This window comes from Aquarana catesbeiana, linkage group LG04 (genome assembly GCF_042186555.1).
Source record: "Aquarana catesbeiana isolate 2022-GZ linkage group LG04, ASM4218655v1, whole genome shotgun sequence".
In the NCBI taxonomy this organism is placed as follows: Eukaryota; Metazoa; Chordata; class Amphibia; order Anura; family Ranidae; genus Aquarana; species Aquarana catesbeiana.
The window spans coordinates 371,891,031-371,917,526 of NC_133327.1; the positions used below are offsets into that span (position 1 = coordinate 371,891,031).

At 44.9% G+C, this 26,496-nt stretch overlaps 1 protein-coding gene across 1 annotated transcript in view; it reads left to right on the forward strand.

Moving 5' to 3' along the window:
- The window catches only part of AMD1 (adenosylmethionine decarboxylase 1), a 67,712-nt gene that overhangs the window by 35,202 nt on the left and 6,014 nt on the right, over positions 1-26,496 (forward strand). Inside the window, exons 2-7 of the mRNA XM_073627087.1 lie at positions 3,523-3,609; positions 4,794-4,920; positions 15,536-15,638; positions 16,181-16,223; positions 17,504-17,648; positions 26,349-26,441. Of these exons, the coding sequence (XP_073483188.1) occupies positions 3,523-3,609; positions 4,794-4,920; positions 15,536-15,638; positions 16,181-16,223; positions 17,504-17,648; positions 26,349-26,441 (598 nt within the window). The remainder of the gene's footprint in view (positions 1-3,522; positions 3,610-4,793; positions 4,921-15,535; positions 15,639-16,180; positions 16,224-17,503; positions 17,649-26,348; positions 26,442-26,496) is intronic.

Here is a 26,496-nt window from a genome sequence, read left to right on the forward strand (position 1 = left end):
ACCTACACTGCATGACCTCCCTGATCCTGCAAAGCCTACGGAAGGATCCTCGTATTCGTGGTATCAAGGCGAGAGATCAATACTGGCTGGCAACCCTCCTTGATCCACGTTACAAGGGTAAGGTTGCCGACCTTATCTAGCTGTCGCAGAGGATATAACCTCTTTGGGAGGCCTTGCAGAAAGGTCTGTGCAAAGCGTTCCCAGAGGCTTGGGAGGTTACTAACTCCTGTTCCTGGACAATGTGTTGCTGAGGCTTTGGTCGGTCAAAGAAGGAGCGATGGAGAAGGTGGCCGTCTGACCGATGCGTTCAAACAATTTTTTTTAGTCCGCAGCCCCAAGGTAGGGTCGGTTCCAGCAACCATCGCTAGCGTCTGTTTTACATGGTGCAGAAATACCTAGGGGCAAAATCTGCCTTGGACACCTTTCCCACCAAAAATCCTCTGGGTTACTGGGTGTTGAGGATGGATCACTGGCCAGAGCTTGCACAGTATGCAATTGAGCTACTGGCCTGTCCTGCATCCAGCATTCTTTTGGAACGCACATTCAGTGCTGCTGGAGGCTTTGTAACGGATCACAGGGTCTGCCTGTCCACCGACTAGGTCGATCGTCTGACCTTCATAAAAATGAATCGGTCTTGGATCACCACCAGCTACCAAGCACCTAATGCTGATGTAACCGAATAATTTTTTTTGAAATGTCAGATCCTTTCAAGACTGCCTATGCTGATGCTGAGTGATTATCCTCTTCCTCAATGATCATGCTGATAGCTTGTAAGAACATTTTTGGTTCTGGGCACCGCCACCAGTGCCCAAGGCTCAAATTTTCAGCCCCTGTTTAACAGGAGCGTATAATTAAAATTTTTGATGCAATACATTGCAGCAGGGCTCATTCCTGCGCTCCAACTATAGCATCTGTGTTGTGGCACCAGTGCCTAAGGCCCAATTTTTCTGCCCCTATTCAACAGGGACAGAAAAGGCCCCTACTTTCAAACATCTAACTTACAAACAACTCCTACTTGCAAACTGAAGGAGACAACAGGAAGTGAGATGAAATCTACTCCTAGAAAGGGAAATTCTCTCCTGTAAGAGTTAATATGGGAAAAACGTGTCTCCTCTCCACTGATGCTTTATCACCAATCCTTTTTTCACTAAAAACCCCAAATTTTCAAAAAAACATTTGTCATTGGGACAGAAAGTGAGGTGAAATCTTCTGAAGAGGTGCACAGACAGCAAAACCAATGTTACAGGGATGATAACCTTTCCCTATGTTTTACAAAAAGCTTAAAAATTTATTTTTTTTTGGCTGGAGCTACACTCTGGAGCTACACTTTGAAAACGTACCAGTTCAAAATTACAAACAGATTCTACTTAACAACAAACCTACAGTCCCTGTCTTGTTTGCACCGCCTGTGTACTGCTGTTCAGAGTATATAGGGCCTGGGGGCCCCACGCCTTTCCTTTTTTTAATTTGGGTGCGGGGTTCCCCTTAATATCCATACAAGACCCAAAGGGCCTGGTAATCGACTGGGGGGGGGGGGTACCCATGCTGTTTGTCTCACTGATATTCATCCATATTGCCGGGACCCGACATTACATTAAAGCCGCAAGCAGTTTTAAATGACTTTTATTCCTTTAAAAATGTCATTTTGTGCAGGGACTGTTCTAAGCACGGGAAACACGTGCCACTTTACAGGCATACTATAGATACCACCCAGGTACAATATTTAAAGGAATATTTCACTTTTTTTCAATTTAAGCATCATTAAAATCACTGCTCCCGAAAAAAACGGCTATTTTTAAAACTTTTTTTTTTTGCATTGATACATGTCCCCTGGGGCAGGACCCGGGTCCCCAAACCCTTTTTAGGACAATACCATGCATATTAGCCTTTAAAATTAGCACTTTTGATTTTGAACGTTCGAGTCCCATAGACTTTAATAGGTTTCTAAAGTTTGCGCAAACTTTTGGTCCATTCGCAGGTTCTGGTGCGAACCGGGGGGGGGGGGGGGGGGTTTGGCTCATCCCCAAAATAGAGCAATTTTCTTTCCTTTAACTTGTGGTTGAAGGAAAGAAAATTGCATAACGTATGGCCTGCTTAATGCAGCCCCATATTAGTCTTTTTTTTTTTTTTTTTCTGTTCAGTGGGTTAAATAAAAAAATAAAATGCCTCAATTTCCCCATCCAGTATTATTGAATTACTTCCACTGAGCTATTGTATTCTGACTGTGGGGTGACTTCTCTGCCATCAGAATACATTGCTCAGCACTGCTGGCTATAGCCAGCAGCTCTGATCGTGCGGAAAGTTTCCAACAGACAGATTGTACAGAAGTCAATCAATAGACTTTCTGTACCACCAGCCTACCCAAACGTGTATTGAAGTTCATCTGGTCTCTGCTGAACTGGCCAAATTTCGATCCATGTATGGCCAGCCTAAAGGTTGTACAACAAAATATTAGGATAAGGGTCCTATAGTTTGTCATGCCTTTTTTTTTTTTTTTTTTTTCCCCTCCAAAAGTCATAAATGTCCAACTGTATGAGAGTGTAAGAAGGCAATGGGAGACAGTTGATGGGGAGGGGCAAGGTCTGCTTTAACTAATTTCTCACTTTTGGTTTATCAACTAAATTATGCAGAACTCTGTAAATTCCTGTGGATCCTAGCGGCAAGGCTTTGATTCAGTTTCCCATGCTGTGTGTTGCAGTTACTGAATGAAGCTTTGTGCATTTAAAGCAGGGTGGATAAAAAACAATTTTTTAAACAAATCAAAGTCTGATTTTTTTTTTTTTTTTTTTTTTTTTCATTTTAAATCAGATTTTTAAATTTTTTTTATCAACTTTTTTTTAATAAAATGCTTTTGAAGTATCTATCTAAAGATGGGTTTTCTATTCAAGATACATTACTAATTTAGTTTATTCAGCATGAAATGGAGCTTTGTCATGTAGCATGAGGCTGTATATTCTGCAATACTTACATTTTTGGTAAACTATGGATCCAAGCTCTGCAAGCTGAGATAACATGCACTGACAATGTTTTAATTAAAGTAAAGAATTTGAGTAGTTATCCAACTATGTGTGATTACCTATTACCTAAAATCGGTTCGGATATCGCTGTTTTACTAAGCTGACAGCTTATTCTAAATGGGAAACCTTCATTTTGTTTGCAAATAATAAAGATTCTAACTACCAGCAAGAATAAGTCCTTACATTTAAAGAGCACCTGCCATTTCAGATCCATCATGGCAGCGCCGTTAGCAGGCATCCACTCCACCTGTTGCCGTCACGTCCCTCACCAACACTGCCGCATCACCAGTCGTTCCATTAAAGTGAATAGGACTGTCGGTTGGTCAACAGCAGATCAGAGGAGGAGCCGCTGAGGGACAGATGACAGTTGCTCTTTAAAAATTCTGATTTAAATCAAGCCTATTCACTAGTGATTTAAATCAAATCCATCTTGATTTAAAGTTATGTTGTGGTTTGAATACTGGTTTCCCCTATGGTAATATATTTGCTATGTTTTCTGTTTCAGGTTTGAGTGGGACAAACTTTTGGAGAATGTTCATTGTCTGATCATAAGTGTGACAAAAACTGACAAGCAGGAAGCTTATGTACTCAGGTAATTATGTTACAAAAGTTTATTTTGATTAGCTTGGTAGTTAACTTCTAAAATGACCAGTGTGACAGAAATTCAGTTTACATAATTTACGTAAAAACATTAAGGCTCCATGCACACTGAAGCTCATAAACGGCTTTTTTTTTTTTTTTTTTTTTTTTTTTTAACAGCCCGTAAACGCCCCTTTGTTATCCTATGTGTCCATGCACAAATGGACGTTTATCAGCAGTGGCGTTTTTTGGGCTGTTGTCTGAACGTCCTAAAATCGCGCTCAGGAGCTGTTTTTCTGACCACAAAAGCTGATAAATGCTCAAACATGGCCCACCAGCGTTAACGTTGTTTGATCCACTGAAGAAAAAAAAAATTATTTTTTTTTCTTAAATAAAAAACGCTAACGCGTAAAAACGCTATCTCGAAAACTTTGAAAAACTCACTGCAAAGCTACTGTCGTTTTTATAACGTGTAATGTCCAGTGTGCATGAGGCCTTAAAGTTTTTTTGTGTTTGAGGAATTGGGGGAATCTCTGATGTATCTTGTGTTGCCTCAATACCCCAGTATAAAGTCCCTGATTTGACTTTCACCTGCAACCTTTTGCCAAGACAGATGGCTCTGTGTAGGAAATTTCCTTGTCACTAGGCTCATACTTGGTGTATTTCCACTTTATAGCCATTTGGGATAACCCTCTACTTTATATTTGTTACATGTTCCCATTCACATAGTATAACTTTAAAAAATATATTTAAATTTGCTGCTTGCCTTTTTTTAAATGCACTTTTCTGAAAACTCCAGGACTGGAAAATCCTGCTTGGCTTCCTTTTTTTCTGTAATGTTTGAGGAGCTGGGAAGTTATGTTTAGAATTTTAACTCTGGGTATGAAGGAACACAGTAGTTTATAGCCCTATGTGAGCTAAATCTTTGATGACTTGTAGCTCACATAAGTCTTTGCTTTTCTTTCTCTGATAGCTGAGTGGAGCAGCAGAAGAGCAAAAAGGAAAGTAGGATTGCGGTGGTCTGCATCAGGTGATCCTGTTTGCCCTGCAATTTGAATTTTATGCCCAAGTCAGCATATAAGGGGACTCTAGTCTGTCCAGTGTACCTTGGCTCTTACCACTTAGTAAATGTGTATTTTCTTATTGCTCTCAACTGCATAAAGTCTTAACTTTTTTTTTTTTTTTTTATATATACAGTGAGAGTAGCATGTTTGTCTCCAAGAGACGTTTCATTTTGAAGACATGTGGTACCACCCTCTTACTGCAAGCACTGGTTCCCCTGTTAGAGCTCGCTAGGGAGTATTGCGGGTTTGATTCCATTCAGGTAAGTTGAGTTCTTTTCTAGTTCAGACCTGAAGTGATTACTTACTGTCCAGGGACATTTACTAGATTCACAAATAGATGTGAATAATTGTTAACCTAGATTTGCTGCTGATTACTCACAGGTTTTTTGTTTTTTTTGTTTTTTCTTATCACTTGCCGACCAGGCTTTTTCTAACACCTTTTACAAGTTTGAATCTGTATTTTTTTTTGCTAGAAAATTACTTCTAATACCCAAACATTATACATTTTAGTTTATTTTTTATTTTTTTTTTAATTTTTTTTCTTAGCAGACCCTAGGGCATAAAATGGCGATCGTTGCAGTTTTTCACTCAGTATTTGCACAGCGGTTTTGCACATGCAAATATTTTGGGAAAATATACACTTTAAAAAAAAAAAAAAAAAAAAAAACAGTGTCCTTGTAAAATCATGTAATCCATTCTGTAAAAAGATTATATAGTGTGCAGTGTCTCTCCCTGTGGAAAGTACCTTATTCACAGCGCCGTTGGGCCCTCACGTGACCCGCTGGAGATCTTCTCCTCTCCTCCCAGCTGACGTTAGCCCCTCCCTCTGCAGTGCTCGGAATAGGAAAGAAGAGCTCTGGCGGATCACATGAGCGCCCAGCGGCTCTGTAAATAAGGTATTTCTCATTCGTTCATTGACACACAGCCTTCTTTATTCTGAGCCATAGGGTTATATCGCCCCCTACAGGAGTAGGACCATGGGCATAAAAAAGACTTGGCTATGCCCATGGGCAGTCCTAGGTGATATACACCCCCCCCCCTCTCTGCTATAGGCCTTCAGGTTTTTTTCTGCCTAGTCAGGACCTAGTTCCCTGCTGGGATCTCTTGTCCTGGCAATGTAAAAAAAAAAAAAAAAATTTCTGTAGTTTTTTTTCCCTGGTGAGATCTACAATCAACTGATGGGCTGAACATTCGATCCAGTGGGCACCCCATTCTGGCCTGCGAGCACGTGCAGACTGCAGCTATGCGTTAGGTCGGCTGCGACATAGCCCCACTGTACGGAGGCTGGCCATGCGTATTAAACGTCTCACAAGGTCACATACGACCGGGTCATGGCTCAAGTCGCAGCACCCCTCATAGCCGACAGCCCCCCCCCCACTTCGGTGGCGAGGAGGTTCTGTCTGGAGCGGTGCCCGCTTGGTCCTGGTATGGTGAGTAAACGCCCCCCTGTCCCCTTAGGGGGTTTTTGTGGCGGACGCGGGCCCCTCCACGGGTCGGTTGGTCCTGCGGGTCCCCTCTGTCCCTGCACCCTCCTTTCCTGGCCCTGGAGTTCCCTTGGTTAAACCGCCTAGGTGCTGTGCTTATGGGGGGGTGGGAGGAACTGGGTCTGGTGCCCGTATGCTCTCTCTCTCTCTCTCTCTCTCTCTCTCTCTCTCTCTCTCTCTCTCTCTCTCTCTCTCTCTCTCTCTCGCTCTTGCTCTCTCTCGTTTTCACCCTGGGAGGCTACAGGGTTCTCCTGCATCTTTGGTAGTCTCGTGTAGCACGGCCGGTGGCAACTTTGCTGTAGCCGGCGTCCTTTTCCCTAGTGCCTGACTTCCTATGTTTGTGTAGCTTGGCGGCCATGATATGGTGGATTTTGGCTCAGGCAACGGCGGCCATTACTGTGTGGCTCAGGATGGTGTTTTTGGCAGGCGGAAACTCCTCCTTTTAACCCGGCGCTGACTCATGTGTTTTCTTCTCCTTTGGACCCAACATGTGTGCAGGTCTACATCTTGGGCAGCAAGAGCTACGCCCTCCTCTCTCTGCTGCAGGTGGGGTGTCCTGGCGGACCGGTACCACTACCGGTGTGGGGGGGGGGGTCCCATTGTAGTGGTCACTCTTTGTGTGGGGCTCTTTTTTTTTTTTTTTCTCTCTTTTTAGAGTCTCAGGAGCATGTTTCTCCACCTAACCCCCTGTCATAGGCTGCAGGTTCCTCTGGGTCCCAGTCATCCGTTGATTCACTGGAGTCCTTTGTGTCCCGGGTGGAGATGGCTCTTGGGCAGCGGACTAGCAAGAAGCGTCCCCTAGCTTACCCTGCTTCATCTGTTTCTTCAGATCCTGAATCTGATTTGGTTGCCATGGACGGGGCCCACCCTGCGGGGTCTGCGGCCGCGCTCCTAGATCTTTCAGACAGTGAAGATGATTCTGCTTGTGTGTGGGAAACTTTAAAAATGGAGGATGCAGCCATGGCTGCGGTGGAGGTGCCATTCCCCTTTGGCACCACAAGCCGCCTCGCACAGCAAAAGTGTTCCCTTATCCCTCCTTTTTTGACAAGTTTGTCTATAAAGAATGGGAGCGTCCAAAACGCCCCTTTGTGATCCCAAAGTATTTTGCTGTGCATTATCCCTTTGAAGAGAGTCTGCTCAAAAAATGGACAACTCCACCTGTGGTGGATCCCCCAGTTTCTCAGGTTGAACAAAACCTCTGCTTCTGGTTGAGGACTCTCCGGCCTAAAGACCCGGCTGACAGGAAGGCAGTGTCTCTGAGCCGCACTGTATTCTCTATTCCGGGTTCGGCGCTTCGGCCGGTTTTGGCTATTGCTCTGGTGTCGCAAACGCTGACAGAATGGGCGAAGCTGTTGCGCCGTGACCAGTTTCCTCCTGCCTTCACAGATTTAGTGGACCAACTGGTCCAGGGGCTGCAGTTTGTCTGCGATGCCTCTTTGGACGCAGCTCCCTTGCTTTCTAAGCTATCTGTTTCAGCGGTAGTGCTTTCGATGGGTATTGTGGCTGAAGTGTTGGACTGCAGACCAAACCTCTAAAAAGGCCCTAGCTGATCTGTCCTTTCAAGGCGATCGTTTGTTTGGGGCCACTCTGGATGATATTATTAAGAGTGTCACGGGGGGGGGGGGAGTACTTTTCTTCCACAGTCAAAGGGGAAGGAGCCAAGTCGCAAGCGTGGCCCTTCTCTGCACACAAGTTTTTTTTTTTTCGTCCCTCAGGGTCCACTGACAAAGGCATGAAGTCTTTCATGCCCCCCTCGGGAGGTCCCAAGCTGTCCTGGTCAGGCAAACCGAGAGCAGGCTTTTCCAGACCCCCAGATAAGGCTCCTTCGGCATGAATGGGCGCCCTCACCCACAGTCTGGGTGGGGGGACGTCTTCGCTAGTTTTCGGGCCAGTGGACCTCCCTGATAAACGACAAGTGGGTCCACAAAGTGATTGTCTGTTTACAAGATCGAGTTCCAGACTTGTTCCCCAAGCAGATTTTTTCCGTCCAATCTGCATCTGTCTCCGGACCGCTTGTTAGCCCTTCGGGGCGCGGTGCAAGGTCTGTTGCTCCAAGGGGTGATTGTTCCGGTGTCAGAACGTTTCCAGGGCTTTTATTCAAACCAATTTTCGATCCCCAAAAAAGATGGTACGGTACGTCCTGTTCTGGACCTCAAGGTCCTGAACTGCTATGTGCAGAAGTTCAGAATGGAGTCCATTTGCTCCATGGTGGCATCTCTTCATCAGGGTGACTTTCTTGCCTCCATCGACATCAAGGATGCCTACCTGCACATTCCGTTTTGTGCACAGCACCAGCTGTGGGAGAGGAGCATTATCAGTTTGCGGCGTTACCCTTTGGTCTCACCTCTGGTCCTCAGATCTTCACCAAAGTGTTGGCCCCGGGTTCTGGCGCTGCTGTGCCAGCGAGTAATTGCTGTTCTAGGCTACCTGGACGACATTCTGCTGTGAGCAGAGTCCCCAGCAGCCCTGAGGGGTAACATGGAGATCACTGTTCAGACTCTGGCAGATTTTGGGTGGTTGATAAATTACCAAAAGTCTGCCTTGATTCCAGTACGGAAATTGGTGTATCTGGGTCTGACTCTGGATTCCGTGTGGGCCAGAGTGGTCCTTCCGCAGGAAGAACTCCAGAAATTACAGGCGGCAGCCTGCTTGCTGCTGTCCAGCAAAGTGGGTCTCCCTGTGGACTTGCATGCGGGTACTGGGCCTGATGGTGTCTACGTTCAAGGCGGTCCTGTTCGCTTAGTTCCATACGAGACCCCTACAAAGGGAGATCTTGTTAAAATGGGACAAATGTTCTCTGTCTCTAAACAGTTAGATTCGGCTGAGTCAAGAAACCAAAGGGTCCTTGATCTGGTGGCTTTGTTCCCCGGCTCTTCGGCAGGGAAAATCCTTTCTCCCGCTGTACTGGGCGGTGGTCACCACCGATGCCAGGCTGTCCAGGTGGGGAGGAGTCCCTGGGCCTGAGTCACTGGACGCTGGAGGAATCCAGGCTACCTATCAACATCTTGGAACTCCGGGCGATCAGACTCTGTCTGGATCATTGACAGATCGACTTTAGGGGCTCCTGATACGGATCCAGTCAGACAATGCCACGGCAGTGGCCTATGTCAACCACCAGAGAGGAACAAGAAGTGTGTTAGCTGGCATTCTACGGTGGGCAGAGTGTTTCGTCCTGGCCATCTCAGCCGTTCACATTCCAGGGGTGGACAACTGGCAGGCAGATTGCCTCAGTCGTCAAGTATTGGATATTGGAGTGGTCGCTCCATCAGGAGGTATTTCAACAGATCTCTCTAAGCTGGGGATCTCCAGAGGTAGTTCTGATATCATCCCGAATCAACAGGAAGGTGCAGAGCTTGGTGGCCAGGTCTCGGGACCCTCTGGCAAACTCTCTGGTCGCTCCGTGGGGCCAGTATCGTCTGATCTACGCCTTTCCTCCGCTGAAGCTTCTGCCGCGCAGGGACGAGGGCAAAGGAATTCCGGTCATTCTAGCGACCCCTGTCTGGCCTCGTTGGCCCTGGTACGCCTGGTCGCAGACTCCCCCCTGGCGACTGCCTCTTAGGGAGGATCTGCTATTCCAAGGGTCGATCTGCCACCCTGCTTTACCATCGCTGGCTTTAACGGCCTGGCTATTAAAAGCCAGGTGTTGAAGGATAGGGGCTTATCTGCATCGCTGATTCCGACGCTGCTCAAAGCTAGAAAGTCTACTTCCAGTAAGGTATATTATCGGACGTGGAAAGTGTACATTTCATGGTGTGAGTCAGTGGGGTTTCACCCACGTTCCTTTTCGGTGACTTGGATTTTGCGTTTTCTTCAGAGGGGTGTTTAAAAGAATTTGGCCTTGAGTACTGTCAAGGGCCAGGTGTCGGCCTTGGCGGTTTTCTTTCAACGCTTCCTGGCTTTCCAACCCCTGGTGTGTACCTTCATTCAGGGAGTGCGACATGTGGTTCCACCGGTGCGATCTCCCTTGCCACCGTGGGACTTGAAGCTTGTACTTTCGGTTCTACAGAAGCCTCCATTTGAAAATATTCCAGAAATTCCCCTGCTCACGCTATCACAGAAGGTGGCCTTCTTGGTGACCTTTACTTCCGCTCGCAGGGTGTCAGAGTTGGCAGTGCTATCCTTTCGCACGCCCTACTTGGTAAACCATAGGGACAAGGTGGTGCTTTGTCCTTGTCCTTCTTTCCTTCCAAAGGTTGTCTCCGATTTCCATTTAAATAAAGACATTGTGTTGCCTTCTCTGTGTCCCAGGCCGCAACATCCGAGGGAATTTGCCTTGCACACCTTAGATGTGGTACGGGCTCTCGGGGTGTATTTGGCGCCCACTGAGTCTTTTCGAAAGTCACTCCCTGTTCATAATCACGGACGGACCAAAGAAGGAGCTATCTGCTTCCTCTGCTACCATTTCTAGATGTATGAGGCAGACTGTGACCCAAGGGTCGGGTTCCCCCCTTCCTGGTGAAGGCGCACTCGACTCGGGCGCTGAGTGCCTCCTGGGCCTTCCGTCGGGCGTCAGTAACGCAAGTTTGCAAGGCGGCCACCTGGTCATCAGTGCACATTTTCACAAAATTTTACAAGGTGGATGTACTGGCATCTGTGGATGCTTCTTTTGGCTGCGGTCTAGGGTTTTTTCCCTCCTGAAGGGGTTTTTTTTTTTTTTGCTGGTCAGGTGGGCTCCAGGTTGTTCTCGCTGAGCTCCATTTTGTCTGGTTGGCCTGTTTTTTTTTTGGCTGCCCCACCCCTCATGTTTGGCACTGCTTTGGGACATTCCTATTCTTCTTAATAAAGGCTGTATCAATGAACGAATGAGAAAATAGGATTTTTGACTTACCGTAAAATCAGTTTCTGAGTTCATTGACAGACGCAGCACCTGCCCCTCTATGGAGTTTTCATACTTCTGATACTGCTTGTTACATGACTGAAGGCCTATAGCAGAGAGGTGGCTGTATATCACCTAGGGCTGCCCGTGGGCATAGCCAAGTCTTCTTCTTTTTTTTTTTTTTTCTGCCTAGTGTCCTACTCTTGTAGGGGGCGATATAACCCTATGGTTCTGAATAAAGAAGGCTGTGTCTGTCAATTAACTCAAATGGATTTTATGGTAAGTCAAAAATCCTATTTTTCCACAATAAAGTTACACAAGGAGACACACTGCACACTATATAATTTTTTTTACAGAATGGATTACATGATTTTACAAGGTCTTTAACTAGGATTTATTTTGGGGATTACAGAATTTCAGTGCTGACTCCTGAACTGACGGGAGGAACTTTTTTGTACCGTAAAAAAGAGACATCCCCTGAAAATAAGCCCTAGTGTGTTTTTTGTAGCCAAAATTAATGTAAGATCCGGTGTTATTTTTGGGAAAACACAGTACTAAGTTACCAATCATTAAGCAGGATAGTTTGTTTTCAGACAGACCTGCCAGTTAATTTGCAGTTATATAATCAGCAAGGTACAAAGGAAGCACAGCTTGTATGTGTAGTTGGTAAACCTGGCTGTGCCATATACTGTATATACAGATAAAATGAAAGACATACACCGAAACATTGTATTTAAAGACAAACACGCAGTGACTTTTACATGTATAGCAAAACATTAAATAGACTACAGTTCCCCTTTAAGGATACTGATTAAAGTTTTTAAATTTGTATTAAACCCAAACGCAAATTTAATTTTAGCCAGGTGATCCTGCCAGTAAGTCTGTTTTTCAATAGAATAATCTATCCTGCAGATGTAATAGCTGGAGGATTGAGAAACTCTTACGGACAGGGGTGCTTACAATGATCAGCTTTTATATATTTATGGAAAACCTTTTATCCCAAAAGGAACAAAACTGTTGCTGTAACTGCTTAAAAATTGTTAGATGGAGCTTGGCTTTTATCTGTTAGTGTATTTTAAATCTGCTAGTACATCTCACTCCTCTCCTCCCAGACTCACAATGCTGCTGTTCAAAGGTGTCGTTACTCCTTCATCCAGAGTGGGGGCTCTCTAATACAGGAGGTGTTACTGGCCAGATCACCAGGTGAACATGAAAAGGGGTGGAGGGAGAGCCTAAAACGAATGCAGCCACCACGATCGAATGATTGGTAGGCTGCAATATGGTATTCTAGGTTTTGGGTTTAATATCGCTTTAAAGATATTCTTGGTCAATTTTAGTACCAATTGAAAACCGAGACTGCTGCTCCTCTCTACCAGTCCCGTCATTGGCTTCCTCTACCCCACCGTATAAAATTCAAAATACTAACAATAACATACAAGGCTATCCATAATATCAACCCCAGCTACATTACCAACCTTATCTGCAGATATCACCCATATTGTCCTCTCCGCTCCTCTTAAGACTCCTGCTCACTAGCTCCTTTGTATCCTCCTCTCATGCTCGCCTCCAGGACTTCTCTAGAGCCTCTCCCGTCTTCTGAAACTCCCTTCCCCCTGTATGTCCGGTCAGCCCCTACCCTGTACACCTTTAGGAAATCCTTAAACGCATTTATTCAAGGAAGCCTATCCCACACCCACCTAAGAACTGTACCTGAGCCATCCCCTTCATACCATCCCCCACAGCTATTACCTTTCGTACCGCCTCCCCCTCCCTTTTAGAATGTAAGCTCCACGAGCAGGGCCCTTCTGTCCCTTCTGTATTGTAATTGTGCCGCACCCCCACATTGTAAAGTGCTGCGCAAACTGTTGGCGCTATAGAAATCCTGTATAATATAATAAATACAAATTTTAGTTTAAGCTGTTCTATACAGTATCTCACAAAAGTGAGTACACCCCTCACATTTTTGTAAATATTTGATATCTTTTCATGTGACAACACAGAAATAATGACACTTTGCTACAATGTAAAGTAGTGAGTGTATAACAGTGTAAATTTGCTGTCCCCTCAAAATAACTCAACAAACAGCCAGCCATTAACCACTTGCTTACTGGGCACTTAAATCAACCACCTGCCCAGACCAATTTTCAGCTTTCAGCGCTGACGCACTTTCAATGACAATTGCGTGGTCATGCAACACTGTACCCAAATGAAATTTTTATCATTTTTTGCCCCACAAATAGAGCTTTCTTTTGGGGGTATTTAATCACAGCTGGGATTTTTATTTTTAGCTAAACAAAAAAAATGGAAAATTTTGACAAAAAAAAAAATCATGTTTAATAGTTTGTTATAAAATTTTGCAAACAGGTAATTTATCTCCTTCATTGATATGCGCTGATGAGGCGGCACTGGTGGGCACAGATAAGGTGGCACTGATAGGCACATAAGATGGCCCTGATGGGTGGCACTGATGGGCACTGGTGGGTGGCACTGATGGGCACTGGTAGGCGGCACTGGCAGGGGGCACAGGTGGGCACTGGGGATCTGGCGGCAGCTCGCCGTGATCGGGACTGATGTCTCTCAGCCGCCGGTGATCGGCTTTTTTCTTCTCCTCACGCTGTCAGCGCGAGGAGAAAAAATAGCCGATTATCGGCTCTGTTGACATCACATGATCCGCTGTCATTGGCTGACAGCTGATCACGTGGTAAGGGGTCTGGATCGACCCCTTACTCTGATCTGTGATCCAGCGAGTCTCATAGACTCGCTGATCACAGAGCGCGCAGCGCATGCCCAGCAGGGGGCGCGCAGGCCGCTCGGGCTCGGGAGGACGTCAATAGACGTACTCCCGGCAAAGCAGGTCTACGCTGTAGCCGTCATTCAGCTATAGCGCGGATCTGAAGTAGTTAATGTCTAAACCGCTGGCAACAAAAGTGAGTACACCCCTAAGTGAAAATGTCCAAATTGGGTCCCAATTAGCCATTTTCCCTCATCAGTGTCATGTGGCTCGTTAGTGTTACAAGGTCTCAGGTGTGAATGCGGAGCAGGTGTGTTAAATTTGGTGTTATCACTCTCCCTTACCCTCCCACTGGAGGTTCAACATGGCACCTCATGGCAAAACTCTGAGGATCTGAAAAGATTTGTTGCTCTACATAAAGATGGCCTAGACCAGTGATGGCGAACCTTGGCACCCCAGATGTTTTGGAACTACATTTCCCATGATGCTCAAATACACTGCAGAGTGCCAGAGCATCATGGGAAATGTAGTTCCAAAACATCTGGGGTGCCAAGGTTTGCCATCACTGGCCTAGACTATAAGAAGATTGCTAAGACCCTGAAACTTTGCCGCAGCACGGTGGCCAAGACCATTCAGCGGTTTAACAGGACAGGATCCACTCAGAACAGGCCTTACCATGGTCAACCAAAGAAGTTGAGTGCACATGCTCAGCGTCATATCCAGCGGTTGTCTTTGGGAAATAGACGTATGAGTGCTGCCAGCATTGCTGTAGAGGTTGAAGGGGTGGGGGGGTCAGCCTGTCAGTGCTCAGACCATATGCCGTATCACATTGGTCTGCATGGCTATCGTCCTAGAAAGAAGACTCTTTAAAAGATGATGCACAAGAAAGCCTGTAAACGGTTTGCTGAAGATAAGCAGACTAAGGACATGGATTACTGGAACCATGTCCTGTGGTCTGATGAGACCAAGATAAACTTATGTGGTTCAGATGGTGTCAAGCATGTGTGGTGACAAACAGGTGAGGAGTACAAAAGACAAGTGTGTCTTGCCTACAGTCAAACATGGTGGTGGGAGTGTCATGGTCTGGGGCTGCATAGGAGCTACAGTTCATTGAGGGAACCATGAATGCCAACATGTACTGTGACATACTGAAGCAGAGCATGATCGCCCCCCCCCCCCCTTCAGAGACTTGTGCCGCAGGGCAGTATTCTAACATAACCCCAAGACTACCACTGCCTTGCTAAAGAAGCTGAGGGTAAAGGTGATAGACTAGCCAAGCATGTCTCCAGATCTTATCCCTATTGAGCATCTGTGGGGCATCCTCAAACGGAAGGTGGAGGAGCGCAAGGTCTCCAACATCCACCAGCTCCGTGATGTCGTCATGGAGGAGGACTCCAGTGGCAACTTGTGAAGCTCTGGTGAACTCCATGCCCAAGAGGTTTAAGGCAGTGCTTGAAAATAATAGCCAGACAAAACGTTGACACTTTCCGCCCAATTTGGAAATTTTCACTTAGGGGTGTACCCACTTTTGTTGCCAGCGGTTTAGACATTAATGGCTGTGTGCTGAGTTATTTTGAGGGGACAGCAAATTTACACGGTTATACAAGCTGTACACTCACTACTTTACATTGCAGCAAAATGTCATTTCTTCGGTGTTGTCACATGAAAAGATATAATAAAATATTTACAAAAATGTGAGGGGTGTACTCACTTTTGTGAGATATTGTAAATATTGCTGGTTTCTACCATAGCTTTTCTGCTGTCTAGTCTGAATTTTTGTTTTGCATCTTTTTAATCCCGTTTGGCCAAATCCTTTTTAAATGGTTCAATGTCTTATTTTATAGAACTTTTTTTATTCACGGAAAAATTTTATGAAACCAGACCACCAGGAATACCCGCACAGAAATTTCCAGGAAGAAGTTGAATTCCTAAATGAAATCTTTCCAAGTAAGTTGTATGTCTGTCCATGAGGATGATTGTTGCATAACTAGTGGTGCTAAGCCGGCCATAGACGGTTTGAATTTTGAACCATGTATGGGCAGGCTGAATGTACCAAGTTGATTTATCAACTTGGGAACAACCAGCCTGCCGGATTTTACATGCGATCGCTAGCAGTTGTAGTCGCTAGCAATATTCACTGTCTTCTCCTGGCAGGGACGGCTTCCCTGACCGGGAAAATACAATGGATCAGCAAGATGGATTCCCCTCACCACTGTCTGTGTTGATGGGGGAATTGAGCCAATTTCTTTCCTGCAACTACAGGTTGCAGAAATTAGCTCTATGGCTGGCCTTGGAGCAGAGGGCAACCCTTTGAACTTCAGACTCGTTCTCATTTGTCATTTTCTTTATTAGTAAATGTTTTCTAACATGCTCATTGGTTTCTTTGATTTATACGGGATAATCCTTATTGGGCAATTCATTGACTAGGACTTTGATAATGTTTTGAAGCAATTTTTTTAAACCTTTTTTTTTTTTCCCTTCCATTTTAGATGGAGCAGCTTATTGCATGGGACGTATGAATTCTGATTGCTGGTGAGTTTTCTTGTTGGGAGGTTTTAGGAAAAGACTAGAGGGTATTGGCTCTAGATCAGAGTGGAGAGCACACCTGGCTGTATGCGTTAAACAACTTGTATTGGGGTCTGTGGGTTTTTTTACTAAAATTGAATAGTGCAAAATCTGTGCAGGTCTGCATAGAAACCAATCGGCTTCTAGGTTTTATTGCCAAAGCATAATTGAACAAGCTGAAGTTAGAAGCTGATTTGCTACCATGCACAGCTGCACCAGTTTTAGTAAATCTCCCTGTGTCGTCAGTTTGTTTGCCACTAAATAGTTTCTCTCCCTATACAAGTTAATGTGACTACAAAAGCATTTTTATGCAGCTTAAGTCATTTTGCAGGTCAGAATTTCAAATGCACCTAATGGGGAAAAATCGCCCCAAAAGCTGAAATGAAGTTAAGTTTGGCTCGAGTTGGGTATTCATTTTCTTTATAAAGAACTCTGTACATGCAAAATACACCTCAAATATGGCATCCTGTGTACTTGTTTCCCAATTTGGGGATTCTGCTGGATACTATTCTAGATTTTGTGGATAAACTTGATTTCTCAAAGCTATGCAAAGAACAGTAACCCGTAGTCATTTTAAATAACCTTGCAAAACTAAAGTAAAATTTGGATGCTGTAGCTTGTTGGATATTGTTTGCACTACTTTTGGGGAAGGGTTAAAATCTGCCCTGTAGCAAAAGGCCTTATTCAGCCTAATGGTCTGCAGTATGAAATGTAGTTTAGTTGGCGCGTTTGCCACTATTACAGTTTAAAGGATTAGTTCACCTTTTGGAACATGTTGCATATTCCAGCAGATGCAGCCTCTCCTCCCCTCCCAGTGACAGCAAGTGGTCATCTTCAGGCACACACTGTCACTATTTGAAGACAACATGGCTGGGCATCATTCATTCAGAGTGCTGTGAATGGGGAAACTAGAAGTCCCGACAGCCTTTGCGCCTGTTGGCTTGTAGATCTCAATGAACTATCATGGCGCCATTGTCTCGTCTGTGTATTGGTCTGTTCATACAGATACACACTGACAAGAAAAGTCTGCAGGAGTCCTGCATGGAACTTGTGATCTGATGATTGCTGGTGCAATGCTTTTCAGGCTCCAAGTAAAACAAAAAAAAAAACTGCAAAAAGATTTGCATTTATTTATTTTTTTTAAAAAAGGTGAACTTTATTCTTCAAGCACGGGCTGAGGTCAAACCTTAGAAACAGATGCAAAAGTAACAAACTACTGTTCTTTGTTTTTTTTTTTTTTTTTATAGGTACTTGTATACTCTGGATGTCCCAGAGGGTTTTGTCATCAATCAGCCAGACCAAACACTGGAAATTTTGATGAGTGAGCTTGACCCAGAAATAATGGACCAGTTCTACATGAAAGATGGTGTTACTGCAAATGATGTCACTCGTGTAAGCTGAACTTGAAATGTAAAATCCTCTACTGCACTTCACCTTTTGTGAAATGAATGTGTGGGCTGACTTAAAGTAGAACTAAAGGCAACACTTTTTTTTTTTTTTAAATTTTGGATAGTGTAAGGGAGGGTTATAAACCCTATCAGTGTTTTAGCCATCTTTGTCCTATTAGGGGGATTTCTCTTTACTTCCTGTCTCATAGCCAAAACAGGAAGTGAGGACATTTCTCCAGTGTGAGAATCCTAGTTGTTGACAGCACCAATGTCGCCATTGAAAGATTTCCTCCCTATTCCTGTTCTGGAGACAACACTGAATTTGGGATTTTTCACTTTCACTGTTGGAGGTAATGGTAAATGGGGCAAATGATGTGAATCTTCATAACAGGCACACAGTGAAAGGAAAAAAAGCAAGTGTTCTAATCCATCTCCACACTCTAACTCTTTAGTTGTGCTTTAAATGCATTTACAGGTCAAAAACCCAACTCTGGACAATTTTTTAAATGGTCCCCCCAACAAGGGTTTAAAATGAAAGCAACTCCTGCTACCATACTCATCACCTCTTTGTCACTAGATGTGATTCCTCAGAGCTGAAGCGGTTATAAAGTCTAGTTTAAAAAAAAATAATAAACATGTGATACTTGTCTGTTCTGTACAATATTGCATAGAGCGGCTCCAAACCACCTCTTCTGGGGCCCCCCCACCACACGTGACTAGGGTTGCTACATCATCCCCTTAATCCAGGACACGTTAATTACACAGGTTCTGAGGCTGATTTAATGCAGATAACTCACCAAGTGAGTTTAATTACCACCTTAATCAGCCACAGAACCTGTGTAATGTGTGCCCTGGATTAAAGGGATGACGTGGCAACCCCACACGTGACATCTCTTCTGCATGTGCCACCATAGCAAGATGCATTCTATGGGAGCACTTGCCGACTGATTCCCAATTCGTGCTGTGTGCATGCATAGACACGCTGTGGCTCGGCCCTACCCTCCTCATTTGACAGCAGCAGGAACCAAGGGCCCTCGCTGCTATGTCTTTTGAGTGCACAGACAAGTGTAGCGCTATAGATTTTTAGACGCTTATGATATAATTTGGATAAAAATCTGAAAAAGAAGAGTCTATGTCAATCCACAATATACAAAAAATTAAGTCTCTGGTACTCTTCAGGTGTCTCTTCAAATACAAAGGACTGTTAGTCCAAAGGGTATATAATTCCTTAATCACCACGTGGATAACACATGCAAAGAATTAGGTGTGATGGACCCTCCACATAGAAAAAGTGAAGGCTTACCAGAGGGATTGAACTCATAGGAACATACGTTCAATGAGTCAATATAGCTTGTATCACCAGCAGGCAATTAAAAGGAAGGACCTCCCAACTGGATGGCGACAAAACTCCAAATGTATCCAGAATCGTAAAGGAACTTTCTTTGAAATGGATGGCAAACCTTCCCATGGATCATCAGCTACTCCAGTGGTTCTCAACTCCTGTCCTTCAAATTTCAAAGAAAGTTCCTTTACGATTCTGGATACATTTGGAGTTTTGTCGCCATCCAGTTGGGAGGTCCTTCCTTTTAATTGCCTGCTGGTGATACAAGCTATATTGACTCATTGAACGTATGTTCCTATGAGTTCAATCCCTCTGGTAAGCCTTCACTTTTTCTATGTGGAGGGTCCATCACACCTAATTCTTTGCATGTGTTATCCACGTGGTGATTAAGGAATTATACCCTTTGGACTAACAACAGTCCTTTGTATTTGAAGAGACACCTGAAGAGTACCAGAGACTTAATTTTTTAATTTTTTGTATATTGTGGATTGACATAGACTTTTCGTTTTCATATTTTTATACAAGTTATATCATAAGCTTCTAAAAATCTATAGCGCTACACTTGTCTGTGCACTTATTTTTGACAAAATCCTTATTTGTTGTGTGAGCTGCTGTTTTGTTGGGTAAGCGCAGGGTTAAACTTTTTTCTCCTATGTCTTTTGAGGAAAGAGACCAGCATCGCTTAAGACGAGCACAACACAGGATCGAGAAAGGACTCTGGTAAGTATAATGGGGGTGATACAAAACACATTTTTTACTTTAATGCAGGGAATGCATTAAGATTAAAAATGTCTTTCCTTTACAACTAGTAGGACATACTGTGAGTACAGGGTGTCATGGATTCACCTTCTGAAGGATCATCACCCCTGCAATTGTTATGTTGTCACCATAATAGTGTTGCACTCTACATCGAGGACTGCCCATCACCAGAAGGTACAGGGAAGGGGAAAACAGGGCAGGGTGCGGGGGAAAGCTTTGTTAAGAGCCTTTGCATTGCAACAAGGTTGCACTGATTGTGGTTGCAACCCTCTACAGAGGTAATACAAAAATAGACATTTTATTTTGAGAGATAGTGACTCCTCCCACTGGACCACAGGGAACGCCTTCTTCCTCCAGATCTTTAAAGGGAGGCAACTCCTTACCACACAGGTTTCCTCACCTGTTTTTTTCCTTTTTAAGGACCTCAGCCCTCCCGACTTACCCAGGCCTTGCAGCAGTATGTACGGGCTCCTCTTCACCCTTTGTGCTCGGGGAGAGCCACAGTGGATCCGGCCGGCCCGCTCTGCTCCAGCCAAGCGGCGGCTATGCATGCAGTGCCACCATTTTTCGGTGGCCCGAGAAGTGTCTCAGCCACGCTGGAAGTGACCTCATTTCAGGGCAGGTCGGCGTAATTTCCAGCACAGAGGGAAGAGGCAGGGTTGGTACTGGCATCTATTTCCGCTTCCGGTCTAGGGCAGTGGCACTATGGGAGTGGGGCCTGTCTGGGTACTTTAGGTTTCTATTCCTTTCTTAAAGTGCACCTTGGGGTGGTCCACAAACTGCAAAGGCCTCCTGTTTTTTTTTTCCCTTTTTGTTTCCTCTTAGGCCAAAAGCTCTGATTCAGGCAAAAGGAAATGCCCCTCATGCAAGGCCAAAATGGGAGAGAATTGGAAGAAAGCCTTATGCAGTACCTGCATTGCTTCCTTAATTAAAGACGAATCGGCTTCTGTTTGTGTTGACTTGGTGGCCTCAGTCAAAAAGGAGCTGTATGCGACGATTCAGTCATTCCGTGACTCTTTGGCTAATCCAACGGCTAGTCAGCCCTCCACATCCGAGTCTTCCTAGGTGTAGCTCCCTGCACCAGAGAACCTTTCAGAAGGCCCTTCTACCAGGCAATCTCCCGCTCCTTCCAGTGAAGGTTTGGAAGAGGAGGGTGAGGGGGGCAGTAACCCCGTTTAAATTTAAATTGTCCTTGGAAGACGTTGACAGGCTTCTTAGAGCCATACATGTTACCTTGGGCCTAAGTGAAGAAAAGAAAAACTAATGCCGCTTGTACGCGGGTCTAGGTGAACCTAAAGTTCGGGCTTTTCCAGTCCATTCTGTCATTTCAGACTCCATAAAAAAGGAATGGCAGGAACCAGAAAAAAAACTCTCGAGCCTGCAAGAGACGTTTTCTGTTTGAAGAAAATCCCTCTGCTCTATGGAACAAGGTTCCCAGGCTGGATGCTGCCTTCTCCCAGGTCTCTAGATCCACCGACCTGGCCTTTGAAGACATGGGGGTCAGAGATCCAATGGATAAGTGTATAGATCTTTTGCTCAAGAGAGCTTGGCAGTCTGTCGAGCAATTTAAAGCCAGCAATGGCTACAACATGCGTAGTCAGGAATTTGGAGTACTGGGTTAACCAGCTAAAAGCTGATATGGTAGCGGATTCACCCAAACGGGAAATTTTTAATTCCTTTTCCACCTTGTCCTCTGCGGTAGCCTATATAGCGGATGCTTCAGCCGGAGCAATTAAAATGTCGGCTAGATCAGCAGTCCTAACAAATTCAGCGAGAAGAGCATTATGGCTGAAGACTTGGCCAGGTGATGCGGCATCAAAGAGCAAGCTCTGTGAGATTCCTTTTTCTGGGGGCCTTCTCTTTGGCCCTGATCTAGATACCGTTCTAGACAGGACTGCCGATAGGAAGAAATCCTTCCCAATTTAAAGAAAGATGCAAACCCCAAATCGTTTTTATTTTTATTTTTTTTTCAACCTCAAAGGGCTCAGGAGCAGGACAACAAGTCCCAGGGGAAAAGGAAGAATTGGTCCTCACAAAGAGCTAAAAGAAGGGCAGAATCCTTTTCCATCCTCCTACGCAAGCTGAAAAATCCCAATGACTTGACCCTGCGAGTTGGAGGAAGGGTGCAAAATTTCCTTCCGAAGTGGTCAGCCATAACATCAAACCAGTTTATACTGACCATTCTCTCTCTCAAGGCTGTGCAATAGAGTTCACGGAACCCCCCCCAAGAAGATTTCTTGTGACGAATACCCCAAAAGATCCAGCAAAAGCCCTGGCCAGGAACTGATGAAGCAGGGAGTAGTAATTCAAGTGCCACCAAAAGAGCGGCAATGGGTTTTCTCACGTTTTTTGGTAAGAAAGCCAACGGGGAAATTACGATTGATCCTTAATCTAAAGCCTCTAAACAAATCTGTTATGTACAGAAGGTTCAAGATGGACTCTATTTTTATTTCTGGCAGAAATCTGCTGACCCCAGAATGTTACACAGCGTCAATAGAGTTAAAGGATGCATAACTGCATATCCCAATCTCGCTTCGCTCCCAGACGTACCTCAGGTTGGTGGCAAAGATGAATCGCACCTTCCATCATCCACAATTCAGGGCCTTGCCATTCGGGCTGTCTTCCTCACCTCAGATCTTTACCAAGGTGATGGCGGAAGCCCTAGCTCCGCTTCGTCTTCAGGGAATTGCAGTGATTCCCCATCTGAACTTGGCCAAAGCATGCAACCATCTGGAATCTCTAGGATGGATTCTAACCTACAGAAGTCTTCCCTAAACCTGTCACAAGAGGTTCGCTTTCTGGGCTACGTAATCAATTCAGTGAAACAAAACATTTTTCTCCCTCAAGAAAAAAAAAGTACAAGGTCCAGTGCACGGTGTTGATGCTGCAGACCAACCAGCCGATAACAAGAAGGCAAGTTATATCTGCATTAGGAGTACTGACCTCAACAATGCCGGCTATTCAGTGGGCAAGGCTGCATTTCAGGTGTCTACAAACATTTCTCAGTTTGGTGGTGGAGGAGTCGGGAGATCCTATCAAAGGGCCTAGATTGGACCTTTCCAATCGAAGACTGACCAGACTCCAGCGCTTGGGGATGGGGGCCCCACCTAGAGGAAAACTTCACCCAAGGAAGTTGGCCCAAGAGGGAGGCGATAAGGTCCTCAAATTGGAGAGAGCTGAAGGCCTTATCTCTACTAGTTTTTGCACTGGATCTCCTGTCTCACCACGTTCACGTTTTGATGGACAATGCCACAGCTGTGGCTTATCTAAACAGACGGGGGCACAAGGAGCAGGTCCTTACAGGCACTAGCAACAGAAATTCAGCTGTGGGCAGAGAGGCACTTGCTATCCCTGTCAGCAATCCACCTAAAGGGGACCCTGAACAGAGTAGCAGATTTCCTGAGCAGGCATCTCATTCAGAAGGCAGAATGGTCTCTAAATCCGGAGAGCTTCACAACAGTATGTGGGGACAGCCGGAGGTGGACCTGTTTGCCTCAAAAGAGAATGCACAGGTTCCTCTTTTTTTTTTTTTTCCTTAAACAAGCTTGGGTCACTAGGCACAGACGCTCTAGTGCATCCATGGAGATTTCACCTTTGGTATGCTTTCCCCACGTTTCAATTAATCCCACTGGTATTAAAGAAGATTCAACTAGAGAAGGTACCAGTCATCCTAATCACTCCATTTTGGGTGAAAAGGGCCTGGTTCTCAACTGTTCTGGAAATGGCGACCAAGCCTTGCTGGCATCTACCTCTGACAGGATCTGCTAATCCAAGGTCCAGTAAATCATCCAGCTTGTCTCTCCCAGCCTGGTATCTGAAGAGCAGCTTCTAAAACAAAGGGTTTTCAGACCGTTTAGTGAAAACATTACTATCAAGCAGGAAAAGGGTAACAAGAGCCATCTATACTAAGGTCTGAAAGGTCTATAATTCATGGTGCGATTCATCTGCCCAAGACCCAGGGAGCCTTGTTTCCATCTTTGAGTTCTTGCAAGATGGAGCAGATAAGGAACTAGCAGTCAGTACCTTGAAAGTGCAGGTTGCTGCACTTGCAGTATTCTTAGAAAAATCAATGGCCTTGGACCACTGGTAGTCAGATTTTTTTTTTTTTTCTTACTTTTTTTAGAGCTCTTACAAGATCCAAACCAGTACCGCTTAGGAGTTTCCCCAAATGGGATCTGTCAGTCCTGCAAGGCCTAGCAAAGAGCCTCTGGAAGATTCATCTCTCAGATGTCTCACTCTAAAAGCTGTGTTTCTGATCGCCATCACTTCAGCACATAGGATCCGTGAGCTACACGCTCTGTAAATTAAGGAACCTTGCCTGTCAGTGTTTCCGGATAGTTATACTTGGGACAGACCCAAAGTTCTTACCCAAGGTAGCTTCAATATATAATCGTTCACAAGACATTGTGCTTTCAACCTTCTGTGCTAACCCATCGGAGAAGGAGACTTTTTTTTTCATATGTTGGACGTCAAAAGGATTTTGTTACCTAGAAAAACAAAAGGACTGTAGGTGAACAGACTCATTATTTGTTCTTTTTTTAGGCAACAGGAAAGGTTGCCAGGCTTCTAAAGGTTCTTTAGCCAGATGGCAGAAGTTATCCATTCTGGAGGCATATTCACATGCAGGCTTGTCTCCACCCACAGGAATTTGTGCAGACTTAACCAGAGCGCTTGCGGGAACTTGGGCCGAGAGAGCTGGTGCCACCCCTCAACAGATTTGCAAGGCGGCAACGTGGTCAAGTTTCCGCACCTTTGTGCGACATTTTAGGCTGGACCTCACATCTGCCAGCTACTAGGCATTTGGTAGGAAGGTCCTGTAGGCTGTTGTCCCGCCCTAAGGGGGTAAGTCTCTGTCGTCCTCTCGGTGCTGTCCTGAAAGACGCCTTGGGAAAATTCAAGTTGGACTTACTGGTAACTTGTTTTCCAGAAGTCTTTCAGGACAGCAACGACCTGCCCTATTGGTTTAATGCACTATGTTATGACTAACATATCTGCTTATGTGTTCCAGCTGGGGCCGAAGGTTCTCTTCTACAACTGAGGTGTGGTAGGGAGTTGCCTCCCTTTTAAAGAACTGGAGGAAGGTGTTTCCTGTGGTCCGATGGGAGGAGTCACTATCTCTCAGGTGCTGTCCTGAAATACTTCTGGAAAACAAGTTACCGGTAAGTCTAACTTGAATTTTTAAATGGTGCACTTAGTTATCAGCAGGTATCGTCACTTCTAGTCGCTATCTCCTCTGCAATGCAATTGGCTACTCTCTGCAAAGTGTCTCCACAATCAGCTCACACATTCATACTACCTAGGCTTGCCAATAAGTTGCTCAGATACTGTGTATTTTAGTTTTGAGTTTGGGATGTGGCTAATCCAAAGCAGACAGTAACAAGAATTCAGTACTTGGTGATACAGCTTAGTAAAAATACCCGCTTACACATCTAATACTTCTAGGAAAAATACTACAGCTATAAGTCAGGCTATGCTTCTAGGCCTCACATAAGTACTTGGAGTATTGCTGCTGTCAGCAGTTGCTGCAATACTCCAAGAGCAAAGAATACAGTCTAGACATATGGGGGAAACTGGGAGCAGCTTTAGGTGATCTGGTGGATGATAGCCTCCTTTTGCTACCAATAACTGTTAGTGGTAGTAAATTCTGTACTACCACTTGTACCTACAGGTAAGCCCATAAGGCCCCTTTCACACTTGTCCTGCGACTTGGGACTGCAAAGTCACATGACAAGTCATACCCCATGATTTCCAGTGAGTACCATTCATATCTGTGCAACTTCAAGTCAGTCCCTGCACTACTTTGGTCTGACTTTGATGCAACTTGAGGTCCATAGACCTCAAGATTACACAGGCATTGCTTCAAGTTGCATCAAAATCGTGGCAAAAAAATTGGGGTAAAATCATGTGACTTTCAGGTCGTACAAGTGTGAAAGGGGCCTAATAAGGCTTACCTGTAGGTACTGTGAATCTCCTAAACTTGAGCTCATCGGAACATGCGCTCTAATGGTCCGGCTTACAGTGCCAGACTGTCAGAGCCAGTGCTGGAAACGGCGGCTCATGTGCAGGAATAACATCATGGTTCCTTCCAAACGCATGGCCAGAGCTAGCACAGACGGGAACATGTTGGCCCTCTCAGCAGTGACTTTACAGCGCTAGAGGGCTCCGTTCCAAGGGAGGTATTTCATAATGTGCTAGTATATGATGCATACTAGCACATTATGCCATTGCCTTGCAACTTTTTTTGTTTTGTTTTTTTGAACATCTGCGATTTACGGATGGTAGCAGGATATGCAATACCAGTGCAATGATGGGTGGGCTCAGTGGCCAGTAGGATAGTTGTACTAGAAGGTAGGAAAGAACAAAGTGATAGATGATGTGATCAGTATACAGTATGCAAAATGGCATCACAGGTTTTGGGGATCCCTAGACACTGAAATTAATCCAAGGATGTTACCAAGCAATCTGGAAGTGTCAGTTTTTGTAACAGGGTAGTGAATGAAAGGTAGAGCGAGCCCACAGATTTTACTTTAACCAATAATGCCTTCAAATTAAAGCAGTTTTTACAGCATTTTTATTAAAAAAAAAAAAACTGTTTGTTTTCAGATGAGTGGAATTCGTGACCTGATACCAGGTTCTGTCATTGATGCTACAATGTTTAGTCCTTGTGGTTACTCAATGAATGGGATGAAATCAGATGTAAGTATTTTCAGAATGGATTGGATTACCACTTTCATTATCTGATGTGTGTTCA